The sequence below is a fragment of the Indicator indicator genome, chromosome 13 (genome assembly GCF_027791375.1).
Source record: "Indicator indicator isolate 239-I01 chromosome 13, UM_Iind_1.1, whole genome shotgun sequence".
Lineage (NCBI taxonomy): Eukaryota > Metazoa > Chordata > Aves > Piciformes > Indicatoridae > Indicator > Indicator indicator.
Window position 1 is genome coordinate 23,408,270 of NC_072022.1, and position 21,055 is coordinate 23,429,324.

The following is a 21,055-nucleotide window of genomic DNA, read 5'->3' on the forward strand; positions in this document are numbered from 1 at the left end:
GGAAATACAGCTTCTGTTTGAGGAAGGAATCTCCCTGGAATATCAAGGTCAAACAACTGGCACTAATTCTCTTCTAGGGACACACACACACATATATATATACCACAGGCCTGAAAGTTCTGTTTTGAGCAGCTAAGGCTGAAAAAAGTACATTGTGTCTTTGTATATGGTGTTCTTTGATCCTTCAAAGAAAATGATGCCACAATGCTTCTAATTGAAGTTCTTAATAAATATACTTTGATCTGATAAATTAATTGGTACTCTGTGACACTTAATCCAGGACGAAATAAATAATAGCAGAAAGAAAAACAGCATAAAATGTACCAGAAGAGCATGGTCAGACGTTTATCATCCAAGCAGTCACTGCAGTAACTAACTCTTTCTTGCCCAGAGAGGGACTGGAGGACATACTGGATGTAAAGGAGGAAATTATCTAGATATGGAATAACAGTGAGAATAATGATACAATGCAAAATGTTGAGATAACTGCATGAGGAGTAAAAATTTGAGGCTTCAGAACATAAAAAATTATTGACTTCAAGCACTATCACTGCTTGACCGGTGAACTACATTACTGATACTCCCTCAGTGGCTCTCCATAAAGGGTATCATAGATGAGACAACTCATCTACACAGGTATGAGGTTGTGCTTGTGGAGTTGATTTTCTTGCTTCACCCAGAATTTGCTGGCAAAACTACACTGCAGACTTTTCTGCCTTGCAAAATGCCACCTTGATTATACCTAACAAAATAAAGTGTGTGTATGTATATTATCTATAGAAATAATCCTTGACAAGGACTTCTTTAAGAGATAATAGAACATTGGTCAGAAATTTACAGTGACATTAGAGTTTGTTCACAATACATTGTGCTGCTTCACATTGCTCTGAAGACAGAGGTTTTGTCTGCCACTGGGGATTATTTGTCCTTGAGTTTGCAAAATGGTACTGATTGTTTTCATCTTTGTTGACAGACACAGTCCAACCTGCATCAGAGATACAGAGAAAGAGAACTTCTCTTTCAAAGTCTGGAAGCCAGAGAAGTGCCAATAGCTCACTGCTAGGCAGAAACTAACTTTATTTTTCATTGCTTATTTTGTGAAATCTAAGAAACAGTGTGCTGTAGGTTATAATGGTAATGGCTGTAGCTATTCATGTTGCAACAGAGAGCCAGCAGCCACACTGCAGGATTACCCATATTACAGTGATTGATAAAGGCAGTTCCAAACCTGAAAATAATAATAATAATAACAAGAACAACAACAATAACCCGACAACCTCCAAGCCTTCCTACAGGTTCCACTTAAACTAAACTTCTCACAGAGGCAAGTTAGTTAGACACTTTCATTGAACTAAAATTAAATAATATAAACACCATGCCAAGGTCATAGCTGGAATCACTGGTGAACCCATAATGATAGGAAATGGATTCTCCCAGTCATCAGTCACCACCCATCTCACCACAGATAGAGGTGTTTGCCATAAGGTCCCAGTGGGGCCAGCCACTGGAATCAGTCTTGGCCCTTTACACATGTCCAACACCCAGAGCTTCACCCCAGGACACCCTGATTTCTATGAATTTGTACGTTCAGTTTGAAGCAACCTCGACACAAATCCCATGAAATGAAACAGCAGCTCAAGGTCCCCATAAAAGAAGGCTGAAATTGGTGCTCCTAATCAATGATGCTGGAACCCCACAGCTTACAAGCGCTCAGTACTGTTCCCAGAGACAGAGGTTGGCATAAACATCAGTTTCCTACCCACTTTAACAGACACAAGCCAGATGCACTGAAGAGCACTCCACAAAGCCTAAGCGCTCAGTCTAAACTAGCACAAGCACATGAAAGAGATAAAAGCAGCATGCAACAGGAGTTATTTTTCAGTAAACAAGTCCCTTAGTTCTCTCCATCAAGGACAATTCCTCTGTTTCTTTCCTCATAACAAAGAAAACTTAGAAAGCTTTTGATTTCTTTCCAAAGTAAAGTGCATCATGTGTCAGTCTAAGCATGTAAATACCAAAATTGAGAAACTGCAAGAAGTTTTCCCAAAGAGTGATAAAAAGGGAAAAAAAGAGAGCAGGGCACGTGGGAAAGGAGGAAGGGGAGGCAGACATGAGGTTAAAAAAACAAACAAAAAAAAAACAAACAACAAACTGAGAAGCCACATCTGTTGAAGAGTTAAGATTTATTGGCCTCTGTTTTACACCAGTGTGGGTGAAAATCACTTTTAAGGGCTCTAATGAAAGTTGAAAGTTACCTTCAAAAAGTTATGCATATTTCAACAGAAATAAAAATCATTATGCATTCTCTCTAAAGAGGATACAATCTCAAACTGTCAAAATTCGAAACTCTTCTACATATATTACATACAAATGCCTTCTATAAAGAAGCCTCTTTTCATTTTTCTTCTAAATTAGCTTAGTGGTCCATGGTATTACACTACCTTGGTCCAGCCTGTGAATAATGTGACAGGTAATTTTTATATTCCTTGCCTGTACTTAAGTTTGAGTGAAGATACGGAAAACAACTTTTATGGGCAAGGTGTAAAAGTAAATGTTCTGTAAGCCCTGCATATCCAAACCTGGCCAGCTGCCACAAAATATTTCATGCTAAATATGTGTCCATCAATAAAGAATAAAAAAAGAGGGTAGGGTCTGGTTGTTTTTTTAAGAAAAAATAAGCAGCAACTTGTGTTTTCTCAAAGCAAAATGACAATATTAACATTAACATGACCTAGCACATCATCACAGAAGGGATTTCAGATTCTGTGTTATCAGATAGGGATCATTATGAGAAGGATGAATAATACATGGGTAACATAGGACATCAACTATAATTAAAAAAAAATAAAATAATTAAATTCCTCATGAAATTGTTGACTGCAATGACATAGAAATGTATAGTAACAGTCTATTTCCACCCTGTAAAGAAGCTCAAAACACTCCTGCACCAGCTTAAGTTTGCAAGTGATGAGAACAGCTTCAAAACACTGAACAGTTGATTGTTATTTGACTTACAATGCTGAAGAAACAATCAAATCTCCAACTGAAACTGCAGCAAATCCAGACTGTATTTTCTCTTGTACCCAAACATTAGGCAGCCAAAACGTGGCTATTTTTCTCACTCTCTGTGATTCACTTACATTCCAGTACTTTAGCACCTGTGCTATAAACTGCACTGAGACACATCATTGAAATTAACTTCTAACTATGAGGTTGGTTGTTTTTAGTGAAGAAACTTCCAAACCCAGACCTTTTAAAACCTACTGTCCCCTTTTATGGAATTAAAAAAGGCAAGTGTGCACCTTCAATTTCTCACCCAAAAAAAGGGAAAATGATACAGGATGATGCTCATAGAAAAATAAAGCAGAACTTAAAGAAATAATGGAGGGAAATAAGAGAAAGAGAAGAAGGGTAAAAGATGAGGCATGGATAAACTTCTGTAGCACTGATTCTCTCTAACAGATAAACCTATGGCTAGAGACAGGAAACAAAACAGAATTTTCCAGGCCATGCTGTTAGTCCTAATATTATGATTTTATACAATATATGCAGTGTAAAAACGAAAGGAAGGATTAATAGAAACAACTTTTTTGGAGAAGGCTGGAGACACCCTACTGCAAAACTTGTGTTAATTTTGAAGACATACATGTAGAATACATTAAGACACAAAATTAACATGAAGCTGTTTTAAGTAAATCAGCAGAAAGTTCTTTGAAAGTGTGAGGTTTCTCAGCAGTCAGAACACTTTGGAAGTGTTCTCTTTCCATATGCTTCCAGTACTGGCACACCTGTTCCTGGCATGGCAGAATCTGTTTTCCTTCTGTGTTTGAAGAAGCAGAATTGGAAAACATTCCTTAATTTTGCCCCTGAGTTTCAGTGGTCCTGTGGAATCTGCCTCTCCTTTTCCACAAATAATGCCCTATTGAGTACAGCAGCCTTAAAAAAATGATAATGTAAAGCATGCTGAAAGCAGCCCTTATCAAAATATATCCCAACACATTTAGCCTTTCTCACTATGTACTGCCTGAAATCACAATCTCCAGAACCAAAACCTGTGTAAACAGCTTACATTTTAAATTGTATTTTTTCCATAACAGGTTATGTTTCTACTGCAGCCAAAAAGTAATGGGGAAAAACCCCCTTCAGATCCCCAAGATATTTATTTTGCTCTGCCTTCTGTAGTGGCAGTAATCTATACCACTGAATGAAGCAACAATTCCAGTATTAGCTCACTGCAATATTTTTCTTTCACAGAGCTTTTTGAAATGTTCATAGATTAAGCTCCAAAACAGTATGAAAAGCTGAAGCTACAAATATTAATAAAATGATTACCACTTGAATACCCTTACTCTTTTAGAATCCTTCTCATGTGTATGCTTCAAACCTTTCATTATGAGAAAGATTGTTCCATTACACTAATATATGTGGGGCGGGGAAGTAAGGAAAGAAAAGATAAACTGGGAAAAGAGTCTAAACTTTGAGTGCAATGGCTTGAAGAGAAGTGCAAACTGCTTCTCAGAAACATCACTTTCATTATGAAAGGTGCTTTACAGATTTGGATTAAATACACCACACAGTATCTCTACTAAAATTTGCTCTACAGCAACAGAGAAATCAAGTTGGGTTTTGGGTTTTCTTAATACATAAAAAAGGCAAGTTTGCTTTGCTTCACTGAACATGGAATCACTTCCAATCGAGTTTCAGAGATATTAGACACCCACAAATTCAATTAGCATTACTTAGAATTGTGGGAACTCATCACATGGCTGGAACATTTTGAAGGACTTTAGTTTCAAGTGATTTTGATTACAAAGAAATGAACCTAGGAATCTGAGCCACAAGTTCTCTGAACCATACAGATTTTCCATCCATTGCCTCAGCACTACATCATTTGTATTTTCTTTCTGAAAGCAGTAATTCTATCTTCACAAAACAACTTCTCAGCCTGAGTTAACCAGGGTAACCTGGAGTATTTTGCACCTTTGCCATTCATGTCTCCACACACAGGAAGTTTCATATTAGTTAATAAATAATGGTTCACTGTGGCCAAACTTACTTTTTTTTTTTTGCTAATATGGCCACAGACTTGAATAATGAGCCTTTTAATGCTGTAAGGACTAAGTTTCCATCATTTTTAACACTTTTCTCTTTGTATTTTGTAGAGGTCATTCATAAGAGCGAAGCTGAGTCAACAGTAAAAGTTACTCCATACTGAAGAACAGTTATCAATCATGTAACTGCAGTAAACCATTTAGAGTCATAAAATCAGTCAGGGTTGGAAGGGACTACAAGGCTCATCTAGTTCCAACCCCTCTGCCATGGGCAGCTGGCTAGAGCCTTATCCAGCCTGGTCTTACACACCTCCAGGGATGGAACTCAACCACCTCCCTGGGCAACCCATTGCAGGGTCTCACCACTCTCATGGTGAAGAACTTCTTCCTTACATCCAGCCTGAATCTGCCCACTTCTGCTGTGTTCCATTCCCCCTAGTCCTGTCTCTACTTGATATCCTAAAAGGTCTAGAATACTAGAATGCCCACTAACATGATAATGTAAAAAGATGATGAAAAAATTAAAAAAACCCCAAACCAAAACAACAGAGAAGGATAAAAAGGATGTGTAAAAGAAGAGAAACAAGGTGAACTATTAAGTGATAAAGTAGCATTTTCTATTACACAGGTACTCACTCAATGTATGTCCATTCAGATAGAAACTAAATGCATGCTTTTAGATCATACACCACCTTATCCAGTGTAGTCAAGAGTTATTCCCAATTTACAACCAAGTAACCAAGAGCTGAGCTTCAGACACGTTGTTCACAAAATAAAAACACCACAGGTGAGGAATTGACATCTAAGACACTAAGCAGAATCATGAAGAACAGTGACATACTCAAAATCCTAGCTTTGTCCATTGCATGCATGTGATTTCTGTCATTGTGGTGAATATTTTTGTATTATACCCCTTATAGCATTTTTTAAAATACACTGTCACATAAATGTCACTAATATTTTCAAAGGGACAGAAATGGTTCACACAGGAAAAAAAAAGTCTGAATTTAGTTACTTGCTGCAGTTTGTTAATTCTGATGTACTGATGATCCTATGATCAAATAATTCCATTGATACCTCTTACTGCAGCACAGAGAGTTAACAAAGCTCACAAACTCTTTACAATGCTAACTCTTGATGTAAAGCTAAGATTTTTCTCATACTATCCTCCACTAAGGTAAGGACTAGTAACATTACACTCTCTCTGGAGATTCTACATGGTCACTGGAATGTGTCCAGTTCTGGGCTCCTCAATTTAAGAAGGACATTGAGACACTTGAACATGTCCAGAGAAGGACAAAAAGGCTGGTGAGAGGTCTTGAGCACAAGCCCTGTGAGGAGAGGCTGAAGGAGCTGGAGTTGTTTAGCCTGGAGAAGAGGAGGCTCAGGGGGAACCTTATTGCTCTCTGCAACTATCTGAAAAGAGGTTGGAGCCAGGTGGGGGTTGGTCTCCTCTTCCAGGCAACCAGCACCAGAACAAGAGGACACAGTCTCAAGCTGCGCCAGGGGAAGTTTAGGCTCAAGGTGAGGAGAAAGTTCTTCCCCGAGTGATCTGCCCTTGGAATGTGCTGCCCAGGGAGGTGGTGAAGTCATCATCCCTGGACATATTCAAAAAAGGATTGGATGGTTTAGTTAGTCATGAGGTGCTGGGTGATAGGTTGGACTTGATGATCTCTGAGGTCTTTTCCAACCTTGCTGATTCTATGATTCTATGCAAACTAATCATTACCTTGAGTAGCAGGTCTCCTCTTCAGAGTAAGAGAATCTGCAGTATTAGAAAAAGCTCATCAGGCTTTTTCTGAATACATTATAAATCAGAATCTGACCCTTGTGGTAGTAAACCCAGTGCACCAGAGGTGCAGAGGAGAGGAAAGCTTTCTTAAGCAACTGCAAGAGAATCCCTGGAAATAAGGTTAATGTTGGTTTTTCTGAGAAATTCTTCCACGTTTACAATTTACTTGCAGACTAAAACACTGCATATTTTCTGGTAGTAAGTAAGTAAATAAATAAATAAATAAAATGAGCTGCATTTCATTCACTGCATTTTTATACTGGTGGCTGAATACTTAGAATGCATTTTACTAGCTCACCTGACCTGACCACAGGCATGTGCCATGCAGATTTAACCTCCCTGAGGCTGTGGTTTGCTGTATTAGGCAATTTCAAGCAAAACAGTTTTACTTACTCTTCTGGTCTGAATGTTGCCTCTTACAACTTTTATTTCCTCTTATTTACTCCTCAGGTTGCTGCCAACAAAAAACTCTTACAATCTTCTCTCTGAGGACTGGCATTATACTGACTATGTAAGAAATACATTGCTAAAGCTGACATATAACTGTTGCTCTGTAGACAGACTACTAGGCACAGGTCTTGGGCTTTTTTCACTCAGAAGCAGAGAGGTTTTGAGTGTGGAATAGCATCAGTTTAAAGTGATGCTGCATGCTGACAGGTGGATAAAAAACAGAATCAAGTATACTCCTCAGTAGGTCACAGCAGTGAAAGAAAGAGACAGCAGAGGAAATCAACCTGGCAAAATGATAGCCTACAAAAGCATGTCAAAATATCCCATTTCTGAAATTTGTTTTGCAATGAGGCTGACATAGCTGAGACATAGTTTAAAAAGCCAAATGGTTTGGAAAGAAACAAGTAAAAATCCCTCCTTGCAACCCAACCGATTATTTTCAGTCACTGATCTGCACAAGAGGAATTCCTACAATGCTTATTAGTAGGGCTGTAAATCCAGAATAATTTCTGTCTGCCTTGCAAGTACTATCCATGTCTGATACAACAAAGAATCCCCAACAAATAACTGCAAGAAACAGCAAAAAATAAACAGATTTCTTGTCTGACAGACACAGGAGCTACAATGAGCCTATGTGTTAAAGGACTGTTAATAATCAGTACAATAAATAACAAAATTATAGCAAAGAATCAACCTTTAATCATTCTGTGTGATTTCACTTTTAGAAAAAAAATCCATCCTCTTGCCAATAGAAATTCACACAATTTGCTAAGCAGATTTATTTCTCAAATAAAACACAACTCACAGGGTCAAGTTCCTCTAGGGTCTGAGAGATGCAGAGCATAAACTGGAAGACTGCAGATTACACTTATCACAAATTTCTTTCTAGGAAATTATTTTGCAAGAAGGACAAAAGCTGTTTTCAACACAGAATAAATTTGCTGTGTCATTTGTAAGCAAATAGGAAAATATTTTGGTTTATGATTTTAATTACACTGCTGAGTCATTCTGAGAGACAAAAGCACACATTTGCAAAGTTAACTGCACATAAAGAATAATTGTGGTGAGATCTGAAGAGACAATAGCCAAGGGAACCTTCAGTGTTCATATTGTAAATGTTGTTGGGAAATACTATTTTGGTACACTGAAGTTTGCAGATTATTTTTCATGCTCTATACATCTGATATACACAGATGTGGAATGAAAACTATGTGGAATTACTGTTCAGTGACAACAGAAATTTGCACTGGACCACAAGCCTGTCAAAAACATTGCTCTCATAGGTCTTCTGCCTTCACATTTTCTTTACAGCCTCTGCCTTGTGTTTAATCTGAAATAGAATGCTTTGCCTAATAGGTGCAGTGAGGTTTAGAATCAGAAGTCTCCTTATTTATATAAATTCTTGACTATTTTAATTTACACCACAACATAACAACAAGGCTCCAATATCTGGCATGTTTCTGGTTTGGTTTGCATTTGTGAAATAGAAGCATATTAGCATGCAGTGCAAAGAAGCATTCCACTTCAACTCAGCTTCAGTTTGGTTATTGAACTTGGAAAGATGTGCACATCCACAGATAAGCACAGTGCAAGAGGAGAAATGAGAAGAATATGAAGTCAATGCAGTGTTACTTTTACAAGGAAAAAAAACCACATGCTTCCTCATGACCTCTGTATCTTGAAATAACTAATGCCAGGCTTCCTAAGCCTCAGCTCAAACAACCTGAGGGTAAGTTTGAGCTGTTCAGGTGCAAATACAACCTACAGTAGTGAAGGCTAGGGAAGAAGAAGATTTTCTAACAGTTTGTGTGTCTCCAGTTCCAGGCTGGTCTCCCAACAGCACAACACGCCTCTTCCTTCAACTTATCTTGCAGAGGACAATGGACTGAAAAAGGAACATGGTGTACTGAAGACTCCAATCAAGCATACATACCTTTACACTAGAGAGTCATATTCTGCCCACAGCATGAAAATGGATATAAAATTAATTTTTAAGGCTGTCTTGTCTTGCTGTGCAGGGTAAAAATGCACATAAAAATTTGTCTCCCCTGTCCTGAGAGCTGTCTGAAAAGTTTGGTTACATAACATGTAACCTATAATATCATCAGCAATACTAACACGGTGTCCTCCAATTATTTTTTTTTCTTTTCAGTTATTCTAAACATTTATCCGTTTATTTGAATGCTATACCCCTATAAGATCAGTCCCTTTGAAGGTCTGTGGTCACCCTCCAAAGATATGAAAAATGCACTTACAGGAGCTAACTTTCCACTACAACATACTCAGCATGTAAGGCAATAACCTGAGAAAATCTAATTCTTGTTTTCTGCCACTTTTAGTTTGGCCATTTTTATTTGTAAATACCTCTGATGTTTTGATGTCTTCATAAGAAAACTGCATAGCAGGTACTCCAAGATGGTTGATGAAATAATCTGCATCTCCCTGGATCTGCACAGAACTCACATTAGACCTTGGACATCTAGTCTTTCCCACACAGTTGAGGCTTTGGCTCTGAAAAATAAACACAAAGCAACATTCTACTTATTTGCAAGCAAACTCTTAAAAATGGGTATCAATATCTTATTTACACAGCATTCTTTGGGTTGGAGTATTTTAAGAACAGGCTGGAACTTAACACTACTGCAAAAAGGTATTAGCTGAGTCACACAGTAGTGAGTCTACAAACCTTCCACCTTCTATTGATATATACTGTGGTCTTTGAGATCATAAATGGCAGGGAATGGAGAGTGTGCTGCAACCTGGTTCAGTCTTTCAAAGGACAATGAAAGTCATTTCTAACTGAAATGGTAGTAGGGCAAGAGAAGAAACTTTTGGTAGGCATCTGGAATGTCCCATACTGGGCGGGAGATGAGGGATCATCATGGTGCCTTCTGGAAACACATGTTGAGATCTTTAATAGGTACCATGGATTTAATTAACAGCATGCTCTCTAACAGCAAAAAGCTGAATCAAATATTAATATTCAAGATGCCTACAGTCTATGATATGCTGGCAATGTAAAGAATTTGCTGCAGTTGTAGCGGTTCAGAAAAAAAAATTAAAAGCTGAAGATACCTAAATACACATTTTCTTAGTGAATGCCTAGTATAATTCTATTCAGTGACATATTGGTATTTCTTTCACAAAAGTACTTAATGGTGAATCTTAGCAAAAGAAGGATAATAAGTATAAGATGAAAACTGGAAAACAAGTCTAAGGGTGCTACACACTGATGTAACTTTCAACTACATCAGGTAATTAAACACTTAATAAACAGCAGGCACTAAGGCTTTCAACATCTATTACAGCATACAAGATACTTAGGCTTCTTTTTAAGAATGGTAAAAAGCTGAAGTACCAAAGATTATTTACATTCAGTTTATGTAGCATACCATAACTTCTTCAGACCTAACTACTAAGTTACTAGCTTGCTACACAGAACAGTGTAAGATCAATTTTAAAACTAAAATACACCAGAACCTGGACATGAAAGTTCCTGAGGTTAGCAGGAAAATGTTTGAAGAGTACAAAGAGGCAAACCTTGGTGTTCTTCCATTTTTATATTAGCATAATTATTGTTTCACAGTTTCACCTCTGTGCTATGAAGAATGTAATTGCCTGTTAGCCAGTATAAATAACAGCTCAGATTCTCACAGAAAACTATTTTAAATATTTTTAAATGCCTTCAAGAAACAGCTTCCTTTTCCTAAATATTTTTTAAAGGTGGTTACATCACTTTTTTCTTTTTTTTTTCTTTTTAGCAAATGTTTCTGCTCCCACCATTCTTAACATGCATTCACATCACAGTAGTGAAGTTCTGCCCAGAAAGACTGAATGTTACAATCAAAATAGAAACAAACAAACAAACAAAAAATCACTCTTGTATGTGCAGTCCATGTCCCAGTAAATGATACCCCCTTAAAAGATATCCATGGCATAACACAATTCACAGCAGACAAAATTATGGCTCTTCAGGGCTCAGTAAGAAAGAATAATTAAAATTTAATATTAACATAGTATTAATTTTAGGGATTATTAGTAAGTCGTAGTTAAAACACTGCGGACAAAAGTTTAAATCAGGGTTTTGGGGCTTAGATTAAGAGGGGGTTTTAAATTTTCTTTTAAACTGGAAGGTATCTTTTTAATTACAACTTTTGTTGCTGTGTTTCACTCCCCATTTATACCACTCTTGAGGTTTCAAGTTACATTGAAAAGATACAAAAATCCACCTGCTATCTACACAGTCCTGATAAAGTCAGTAAGCTTGTTTTTAAAAACCAAAACTACCACAGAAACAGCAGAAGCCCAAACTCTACATTAATTTCAGGTGGTTTTAAAGAACTACATTTGATCTTTGATAATCTTTCAAAGTCAAAACCACACATAAAGGCAGGGTTATCAATTTATGCATATATATTCACAGCAGATCCATTCTGAAGTGATTGCTCCTTTCAAGAATTATGTTTAGCAGTTTGATATCACTGTTGTATACTCTGCTGTTGTAGGGTGTAGACTACAAGATCTCCTAACTTTCTCATACTTCCCAACACATCTAATCAAGTTGCATGAAGGACAAATGAATCAGTTTTTCCTTTAATGCTGCAAAGTTTACTGAATGATGTTAAATACTTCTTTTGGGTTCAATGGGAAAACCTCTGAAATGAGCAAAAAAATCCCAGAGTTATCTACCAAAGGAAATCAGAAAGTTAAATGACCAAACTAACCCAAATAGAGCTGTGGGGGAAAACAGTATCAGAAAAGACAAACAGAGCTGAAGAGTCAATGAGCCATAAGCAAGCCACATATTACATGGAAGGATCCTGTCTTTCTAAAAAGACCTGATCCTAGCTCCCAATAAACACAATGACAGCAAAGTTCTGCAAGGCTAATGCTACTTGCACCTACTCAGGTTAAGAATTCATCACCTATACCAGATCACACAGGAACACATCCAGGCAGGTTTTGAATATCTCCAGAGAGGGAGACCCCACACCCCACCCTGGGCAGCCTGTTATAATTTTGAAGATGCAATCAGTAGAAGGGATATTTTAAAATGTGGTTAGGACCATCAAAATACACATTTATACTTCAGAAAGATAAGGAAACTGAACAGGGAAAGGAATGTACCTTTTTATTATTACTATTTTTTGCTTCTCAATCTAAATCTTTGTACCTTTTACTCTCCTAAGTGAACCACCTTCCATTATCTCCTATGTATTCATATCTAAAGTTAGCAATGGGATTTTTCAGAAAGGGAATATTGTAAGCTGTGACTGGAGGTGCAAGTGTGGAATTTATACCTGGAGTTCCCAATTAGAGAGAGGGCAACAAAATGGAAAACAAGGCTTCATGCAATGAGTAACATGTCACACAGCAAAAAACCCAGACATTTTTAATGTGTGAGACATCATCCAATGCAACTGCACAAATGATATCCCAATACATCTTCCATTAAAGTCATTTCACTGTACCTCCAAATTTTTGACAATGCATCAAGAAAGCTGAATCATGATTGTCGTCTACTACACAGATGAGGTTTCACAAAAAGAGTAATCAAGGTTATAGATTCTGCAGGGACACAGCTAATGAAGAGAGTATTTTGATATTAGTCCTCTTTCTAAGACATGAAAATGATGGCAAACTCATTTAATTCTGAATATACACCAGCTCCCCTTCATACAAGCAAACCAGAAACTAAGAAAAAGAGATAACTTCCTTTTTCAGAAAATCAAGCCTGACTTTTTCCAGCACTCTGCCCTTCAGAAAACACTTTACTACATTCCATTTTAGTGACAAAAAGATCTGTTACTTTCTCTCTCTATATAGCAACAACAAAATATTTTTTCATGCATGAAAGTTTAAATATGAAATGTTTACAGATTTGGCTCAGAGTACAATGAGATAAAATATTCTGGGGTTTTACATCGCCATTTTTCATACTATAGGACATATATTTTGATGACAGCAATGTTCATTTCAACAGAGCTAGCATCTGAAGAGCTTAACTGCTTTGTTCAGCTTTCACTGTTCTGACACACAAGTCCCTGATAATCATAGAATCAAGAAGGCTGGAAGAGACCTCAAAGATCATCGAGTCCAACCTGTCACCCTACACCTCATGACTATCTAAACCATGGCACCAAGTGCCACGTCCAATCCCCTCTTGAACACCTCCAGGGATGGTGACTCCACCACCTCCCTGGGCAGCACATTCCAATGGCCAACCACTCTCTCTGAGAAGAACTTTCTCCTCACCTCCAGCCTCAATCTCCCCTGGCACAGCTTGAGACTGTGTCCTCTTGTTCTGGTGCTGGTTGCCTGGGAGAAGAGACCAACCCCCTCCTGGCTACAACCTCCCTTCAGGTAGTTGTAGACAGCAATGAGGTCTCCCCTGAGCCTCCTCTTCTCCAGGCTAAACAGTCCCAGCTCCCTCAGCCTCTCCTCACAGGGCTTGTGCTCAAGGCCTCTCACCAGCCTCGTTGCCCTTCTCTGGACATGCTCCAGCAATTCAACATCTTTCCTAAACTGAGGGGCCCAGAACTGGACACAGTACTCAAGGTGTGGCCTAACCAGTGCTGTGTACAGGGGTACAATGACCTCCCTGCTCCTGCTGGCCACACTATGCCTGATGCAGGCCAGGATGCCATTGGCTCTCTTGGCCACCTGGGCACACTGCTGGCTCATGTTCAGGCGGCTGTCAACCAGTACCCCCAGGTCCCTTTCTGCCTGGCTGCTCTCCAGCCACTCTGACCCCAGCCTGTAGCTCTGCATGGGGTTGTTGTGGCCAAAGTGCAGCACCTGGCACTTGGACTTGTTGAATGCCATCCTGTTGGACTCTGCCCATCTGTCCAGCCTGTCAAGGTCCCTCTGCAGAGCCCTTCTACCTTCTAACAGATCAACACCTGCTCCCAGCTTGGTGTCATCTGCAAATTTACTGATGACTGACTCAATCCCCTCATCCAGATCATCAATAAAGATATTGAACAGGATGGGGCCCAGCACTGATCCCTGGGGGACACCACTAGTGACAGGCTGCCAGCTGGATGTGGCACCATTCACCACCACTCTCTGGGCTCGGCCCTCCAGTCAGTTCCTAACCCAGCACAGTGATGCTGTCCAAGTCACAGGCTGCCAGCTTGGCCAGGAGTTTGCTGTGGGGGACAGTGTCAAAGGCCTTGCTGAAGTCCAGGTAGACTACATCCACAGCCTTTCCCACGTCCACCAGGCAGGTCACCTGATCATAGAAGGAGATCAGGTTGGTGAGGCAGGACCTGCCCTCCCTAAATCCATGTTGGCTGGGCCTGATTCCTTGGCCATCCTTCAGGTGTGCAGTGATTGCCCCCAAGACGATCTGCTCCATGATTTTCCCTGGCACTGAGGTCAGGCTGACAGGCCTGTAGTTCCCAGGTTCTTCTGTTCATCCCTTCTTGTGGATGGGTGTCACATTGGCCAGTTTCCAGTCTTCTGGGACCTCTCCAGTGAGCCAGGACTGGTGGAAAATGATGGAGAGAGGCTTGGCCAGCTCATCTGCCAGCTCTTTCAGCACCCTAGGATGAATCCCATCAGGTCCCATGGACTTGTGAATATCCAAGTGACTCAACAAGTCTCGAACTAATTCCACATGGATTTCAGGAGTACAGCACTGCTCCTTGACCCCATCGACCAGCTCAGGAGGCCAGTTATCCTGAAGTCCTCCTGCCTTACTGTTGAAAATGGAGGCAAAGAAGGTATTTAGAATCTCAGCCTTCTCCTCATCATAATGACTAGTTCAAGAATAAATATTTAATATTGCACTAATATGGGAGAATGCTTTATGTGCAAGACACTGCTCTCTTTCAAGTTATTTCTATTGTTGCACAGACTCTACACCATCAGCATTCTTCAAGTCTTTGACAATGACTGCAAAGTTCAGGTAGTGTGCTTTGCATTCATTAAACAAATGAAATGTTTCCCAAAATTAATGGACTTAAAGAATTATAAGGTGCTACAACTAATAAAACTTTCCCATTGTCCTTACCCAGGAGAGCCATCTTAGTGTGATCCTTCAGCACTGAAGACAGTAGTGTTGCTGAGACAGAAATTAACATCCAAGTCCAGCTGGAAATACTGCTCTTGTAGCACGTGAAATAATCTGCTACCAAACTGAACATGCACTGCATCAATTTTATTTCAACACAGAGAAGAGCAGACTGAGGGCTGACCTCATTCATGTTTATAAAGATGTAAAGGGTGAGTGCCAAGAGGATGGAGTCAGGCTCTGCTCAGTGATGCCCAATGACAGGACAAGGGGCAATGGGTGGAAGTTGAGGTATAGGGAGTTCCATGGAAACATGATGAAATTTTTTTTCACTGTGAGGGTGAAGGAACACTGGAACAGGCTGCCCAGGGGGGGTTGTGGAGTCTCCCTCTTTGCAGATATTCAAAACCTGCCTGGATGTGTTCCTGTGTGATCTGGTATAGGTGATCCTGCTCTGGCAGGGGGGGTTGGACTGGATCATCTTTTGAGGTCCCTTCCAACCCCTAACATTCTGTGAGTCTGTGATGCAGCACTCAGGAAACCAGGAAAAGATCATGACAAGCAGGACAACTTCCATGCTTGGCAGCTGAATGCCTGATCCTTATTGCAAGTCAAGCAGGCATCAATCAGAACAGATGGGACTGAAAAAATTACTGCTGCTAGGAAATGAAGGTCACTTCTAAGTAAAAGGCTACTAAGGGATGTGGGCCATAGAATTGACAGGGGTGAGGGAGAAGATTGCACTAATGCATATGTCCAGAAACATGGGATTTAAAAGCATTTTGAAGTTCTTCAATGCCAAATAATATGTCAATCACCATGTAATAGCAACAGTTCATCACTTTGGCATTCTGCTTTCCCTTGCCTTTTTTTCTTTTCCCCCCCCTCACCAACTGATCTGCTCTTTTTCTACACTTCAATCTAAAATGGTGTCATTTACACGAAAACAAACAAACAAACAAAGAAACCTTCTTTATAACTTAAAACTTTGATTAATTTTAATTCTGATAATCCACAGACTTCCCAGTCTGGGCAAGAAGTTCAATTGCTGCACACTACTTCACCAGTTGCAGTCAGGCCCTACTTAATGATCCTTTAAATGTTAGCTTTTATGTGGGATAAAAAAACTCTTTTAAAACTGTGTCTAGAATAAATGATCAGCAATGCACTCTGTAAGAAGTAATTCCCTTGTTGTAGAGGAGGCAAACTACATTTCTTCAGCTGGTTAGTCTTACAGTAAAACACACACAATAGCACTATATAGATCACTTGGTTGCTCAGGATGGTCTCCACTGTGTCAATCGAGCCCTCCCTTTAGATTGGAATCAATCCCTTTAGATTGGAAGGAAACCAAGCCATGTGGTTAGACAGTAATGAAGGAGGGGTTCATGTCAGTGCAAGGATGCACATGCTATTTGTAATTGAGTAATTTTATTTCTCTGGAGTTCATTTTGGTTTTCAGCATCATGTTACAGGTTTATATTACAAATTTGAGAAAATGAAGAGTACCATATGGCCCATTAAATACATTTAATTTGGGTTAATGTTATAAATAGATCTGACACATCTAAAAGTATAATCAAGTGGTACTTCACTGCAGACCTTTTCCTAGCACTAATTAGAGCCAAACACTCATAAGTGTTTTTTGATGCAGTGTTAAGATCATGGTATAAATAAAAGCCTATATATTTAAAAAAAAAATAATAAATTATTGTTCATTTTTGCACTTCACCTTCCACCTAGAGATGTATATCTGTCAGTTAATTCTTCCTTCCATCCATGAATACAGATGAAATAAAAACTTAGCAGCTTTCAGAAAATGGATTAAAACGTCTAAGTAGTTTCCAACAGGACAAAAAGAACCACCAATTATGCTTACAATGTGTCAGTGATTCCAGCTCAGAACTACAGCGAGGAAGCTTATGCTTCATGAATAATCCATCTCTATTTCTCGTGATGAATCACCACCTGTGTGAGCAACTGGTGCAAGGCAAAGGCATTTAAGAAACTGAAGGATGATAAGATCATCTAGATGAAGCAAAATTAAACAAAGAACTACACAATTTATTAAATTAATCACAGACCACGTAAAAATGTAGAGAGCAACAGTGTAGCACTTTATTGCTGCAAATGTGTTATACTACACCACCATCAACAGGTGGGAAAGGCCAGAGAAGCTGCAAAGCAAAAGATTCACAAGTATGTGTCTCTCATTCACAAAATCTGCTACACTGTGAGAAACAAATCATTAGAGAGGGAAGGTCTGACAGCTCTTTTTAAATATTGGTAGTCATGACAAGGAAAGATCTAACAAATTATATAGGGGGGGGAAAAAGTAATCATGGACTTTCTAGGAAATGTATTGATTCAGATTGAGCACCCTTCCCTATTTTATCCCATCTGACCTATCTGGTCTGGCTATAAACGTGCTTTGCTCTCTGTCTTTGTTGATTGATCATGCATATTACTATTAATGCAAATCAGCTGTTTATAAAATTCTTAGGGAAATTTAATACAGCACTTTCCCCTATGGACCTCTAAGTATTTTTCAAACCAACTGAAAGGCAAGGGAGCTAGTATTTCAGCCTTGCCCAACATCACAGAGCAAGCCAACTAAATAGAAATTAAATGCGTGACATTCTGCAAACTCCGAGCCTTACCAAACTGTCACGATTCAAGTATGTACATTAAAATAATTCTAAATCATATCCACTCATTCTTTCTTTGCCTGAGAGAAAGAAAAAGGAAATCTAAATGTGCTGATGATAACAAATATGCTCTATACAGACAATAGTTGTGGTTTAAACAGCTTAAATGTTATGTATCGCTCATGATGGATTTGCCTTCTCACACAAGGCAATCATCTCATTACATCCACTACTTCAGGGACATAATTAAAATATTAAGAAAGGAACAGGCAGACTAGAGGGTTCTATTACATACAGCAATGTTGTAAAAAAGCTGTCATTTCAATGATTGTGCATGCCTTTCACATCCATTATGGCCATGGCAGCAAACTCCCAACAGTGCATACAACGCAACGTCACAACCACCTTTGAGTTTTGGTGCTGTATGAGACACTAAAACACAACTGAACTGCTGCTTCTGATGATATTTATCTTGTTAGCATGTTTGAGTCAACTTGTGTAACAAAGTAAAACACTGAAAAAAATAATAATAAAGAAATCACTGTAGATAGTGACTAAAACCTGTTGCTTCAAACTCATTTTATACTTAAGAATAAATCAATTCAGTAAAAAGGAGGGAAAACATTGGATCCTTAGTTTCTCAGCAATTCTTTCTTTCCAGATTATGCATGTTTTCATTTCCACGAAGATTTGCTAAAAATACCTACAATCTGAACATTAAATTGAATTTGAAGAGCAACAGGAAGGCTCCCAGTGAAACTCTTTCACTTTCTCACTCTTTCACTTTTCACTCTTTCACTGGGAGTGAAAGAGGTATTTTTGCTAAAAATATCAACAATCTGGACATTAACTGAACTTTAAGATCAACAGGAAGGCTCCCAGTGAAGCTCTTTCACTTTTCACTCTTCCACTGGGAGTGAAAGAGGTATTTTTGCTAAAAATATCAACAATCTGGACATTAATTGAACTTTACGAGCAATAGCAAGGCTCCCAGTGAAACTCTTTCACTGGGAGCCTTCCTGTTGCTCTTAAAGTTCAATTCATGTTTGCAGCACTGCAAAATCAGTTGCAAAAAAAAAAAAAAAAGGACAGATTTAACTCTCAGAACTTTTCCCTCATTCAGAAATACCACAGTAAAATGAGAAATGTTTCTTGCAGACACACACACATTTCACTGCAAGGACTCTCTTGTTATTTGGGAAAAATAACTCCCACATGAACTGGTGTTTATTTAAAGACATCAGGGACAAATAACTTAACATCATCTTAAACTCTTCTGACATCCATCATAACGCAGGTGATTCTCAAACAGATCACTGCAGGCAACAGGGATCACCATCAGCCCCTGAGAAATTCCTGCACAATGAGTTCTGTGCTTTCTTACATAAAAACACTCCATCTGGAAATTCCAACAGTAAATTGTTAGCCTATTTGAGAAGAGAATATTGCATTTTTACTGCCTTTACTTGCTTTGAAAGAATTACTCTTTCCAAATGCCTGCATGTTTCTTGCACGACAGAGACATTTTTCAGCCAGGGGGGCAAAGGGAACTGAAAATTGTGACAACTACAGTGCTTGTAAAAGGTCAGATCAAACTGAGATTACTCAAGTCCCAGTTCTGATACTGTATTCAGATTTCTACTGAACCAACTATACAGACCAGGTGCCATACTTAAAACTTCAGTTTTACCTTTCAAAGAAGTGTAAAATGGTTTTGGTCTTTCAATGTTGACTCCCTCACAAAATTGAGAAACTATAATACTAGCAGTTATAAAATAGTGCATGGAGAAATAGGCATGTTTGGTGTGCAATACTTAAATGTAGTGTGTTGTATTACTTTACAAATGTAAAAGATTTTTTTCTTTTGTTTATAGCTACAAAACATGAGACAAGAATCAACCTGTATAGCTTGTTCAGGGCTTTGTTTCCTGCTAAGCAGCATTTGCACATTTTTGAAAGCACTGTCTTACTTCTTAAAAAAAAAAAAAAATATGACCAGCAGTGTAAGGTCTTTATAATCATAGAATCAGTCAGGGTTGGAAGGGACCACAACGATCAGCCAGTTCCAGCCCCCCTGCCATGGGCAGGGACACCTCACACTACATCAGGCTGGCCAGAGCCTCATCCAGCCTGGCCTTAAACACTTCCAGGGATGGGACCTCAACCACCTTCCTGGACAACCCATTCCAGGCTCTCACCACTCTCATGGGGAAGAACTTCTTCCTCACGTCCAGCCTGAATCTCCCCACTTCCAGCTTTATTCCATTCCCCTCAGTCCTATAAATGGAACCTCCCAAGACTGAACCACATTTTAGATGCAAAGTTTACATCAAACTGCTAATAAATACAAAAGCAAGGAAGTAAAAAAACTGCATAGTGTAAATTTAATTTCCTTTACTGGACTTTTTCTTTATTTAACTTTATCTAGTGACAGTCTCCCTCTGATTCCTAATGTGTTGTATATGACACTGAAGTCCATTTATCCTTCCGATACCTAAATTGAAGTCATATGCCTCATTAACTCAGACATACTTGTTGCCAACACCCAGCACAAACCACTAGGAATTTTCATGGCTTCTCTAAGGGAGGTAAAAATCAAGCAGGTACACTCCCCATTTGATAAGAGAACTTCAGATCAATCAAATATTTAGAGATAAAATTTTGTAACATAAATTATATCAGTGGCAAGACTGCAACTGGAATGCCATCAGCAGTTCCAAATATCTCAGCATCTTAAAAATACAGAGTTACAAGATTTAACAGAAGTAATTAAGAAACTAGAGAACACAGCTATGGTAGCTGTGTTTCTCCAAAGCATCCTCTTACTCCAGACTTTTACACTCATCAATCAGATGTACTGCATCAACACTTCTCCCATAATTTTTTTCATCAGCACAGATAAAAGCAAACAAGCTCTCAGGCATCTCAGGTAAAGTAACTTTAAAGACTTATTTTCCATGACCACAGGCTCAGCCTCAATATTCACTGTACTACTTACGGTAAAATCCAGAAAACAGTTTAAGATTGAATTTCATTACCATGAACACCCAGCAAACAAAATGCCATATTAACAGAGTGAAACTGTCTCCACACCCAG

At 38.9% G+C, this 21,055-nt stretch overlaps 1 protein-coding gene across 1 annotated transcript in view; it reads right to left on the bottom strand.

Moving 5' to 3' along the window:
- The window catches only part of NAALADL2 (N-acetylated alpha-linked acidic dipeptidase like 2), a 287,262-nt gene that overhangs the window by 86,213 nt on the left and 179,994 nt on the right, over nt 1–21,055 (bottom strand). Inside the window, exon 10 of the mRNA XM_054385754.1 lies at nt 9,658–9,804. Coding sequence (XP_054241729.1) covers nt 9,658–9,804 — 147 coding nt within the window. The remainder of the gene's footprint in view (nt 1–9,657; nt 9,805–21,055) is intronic.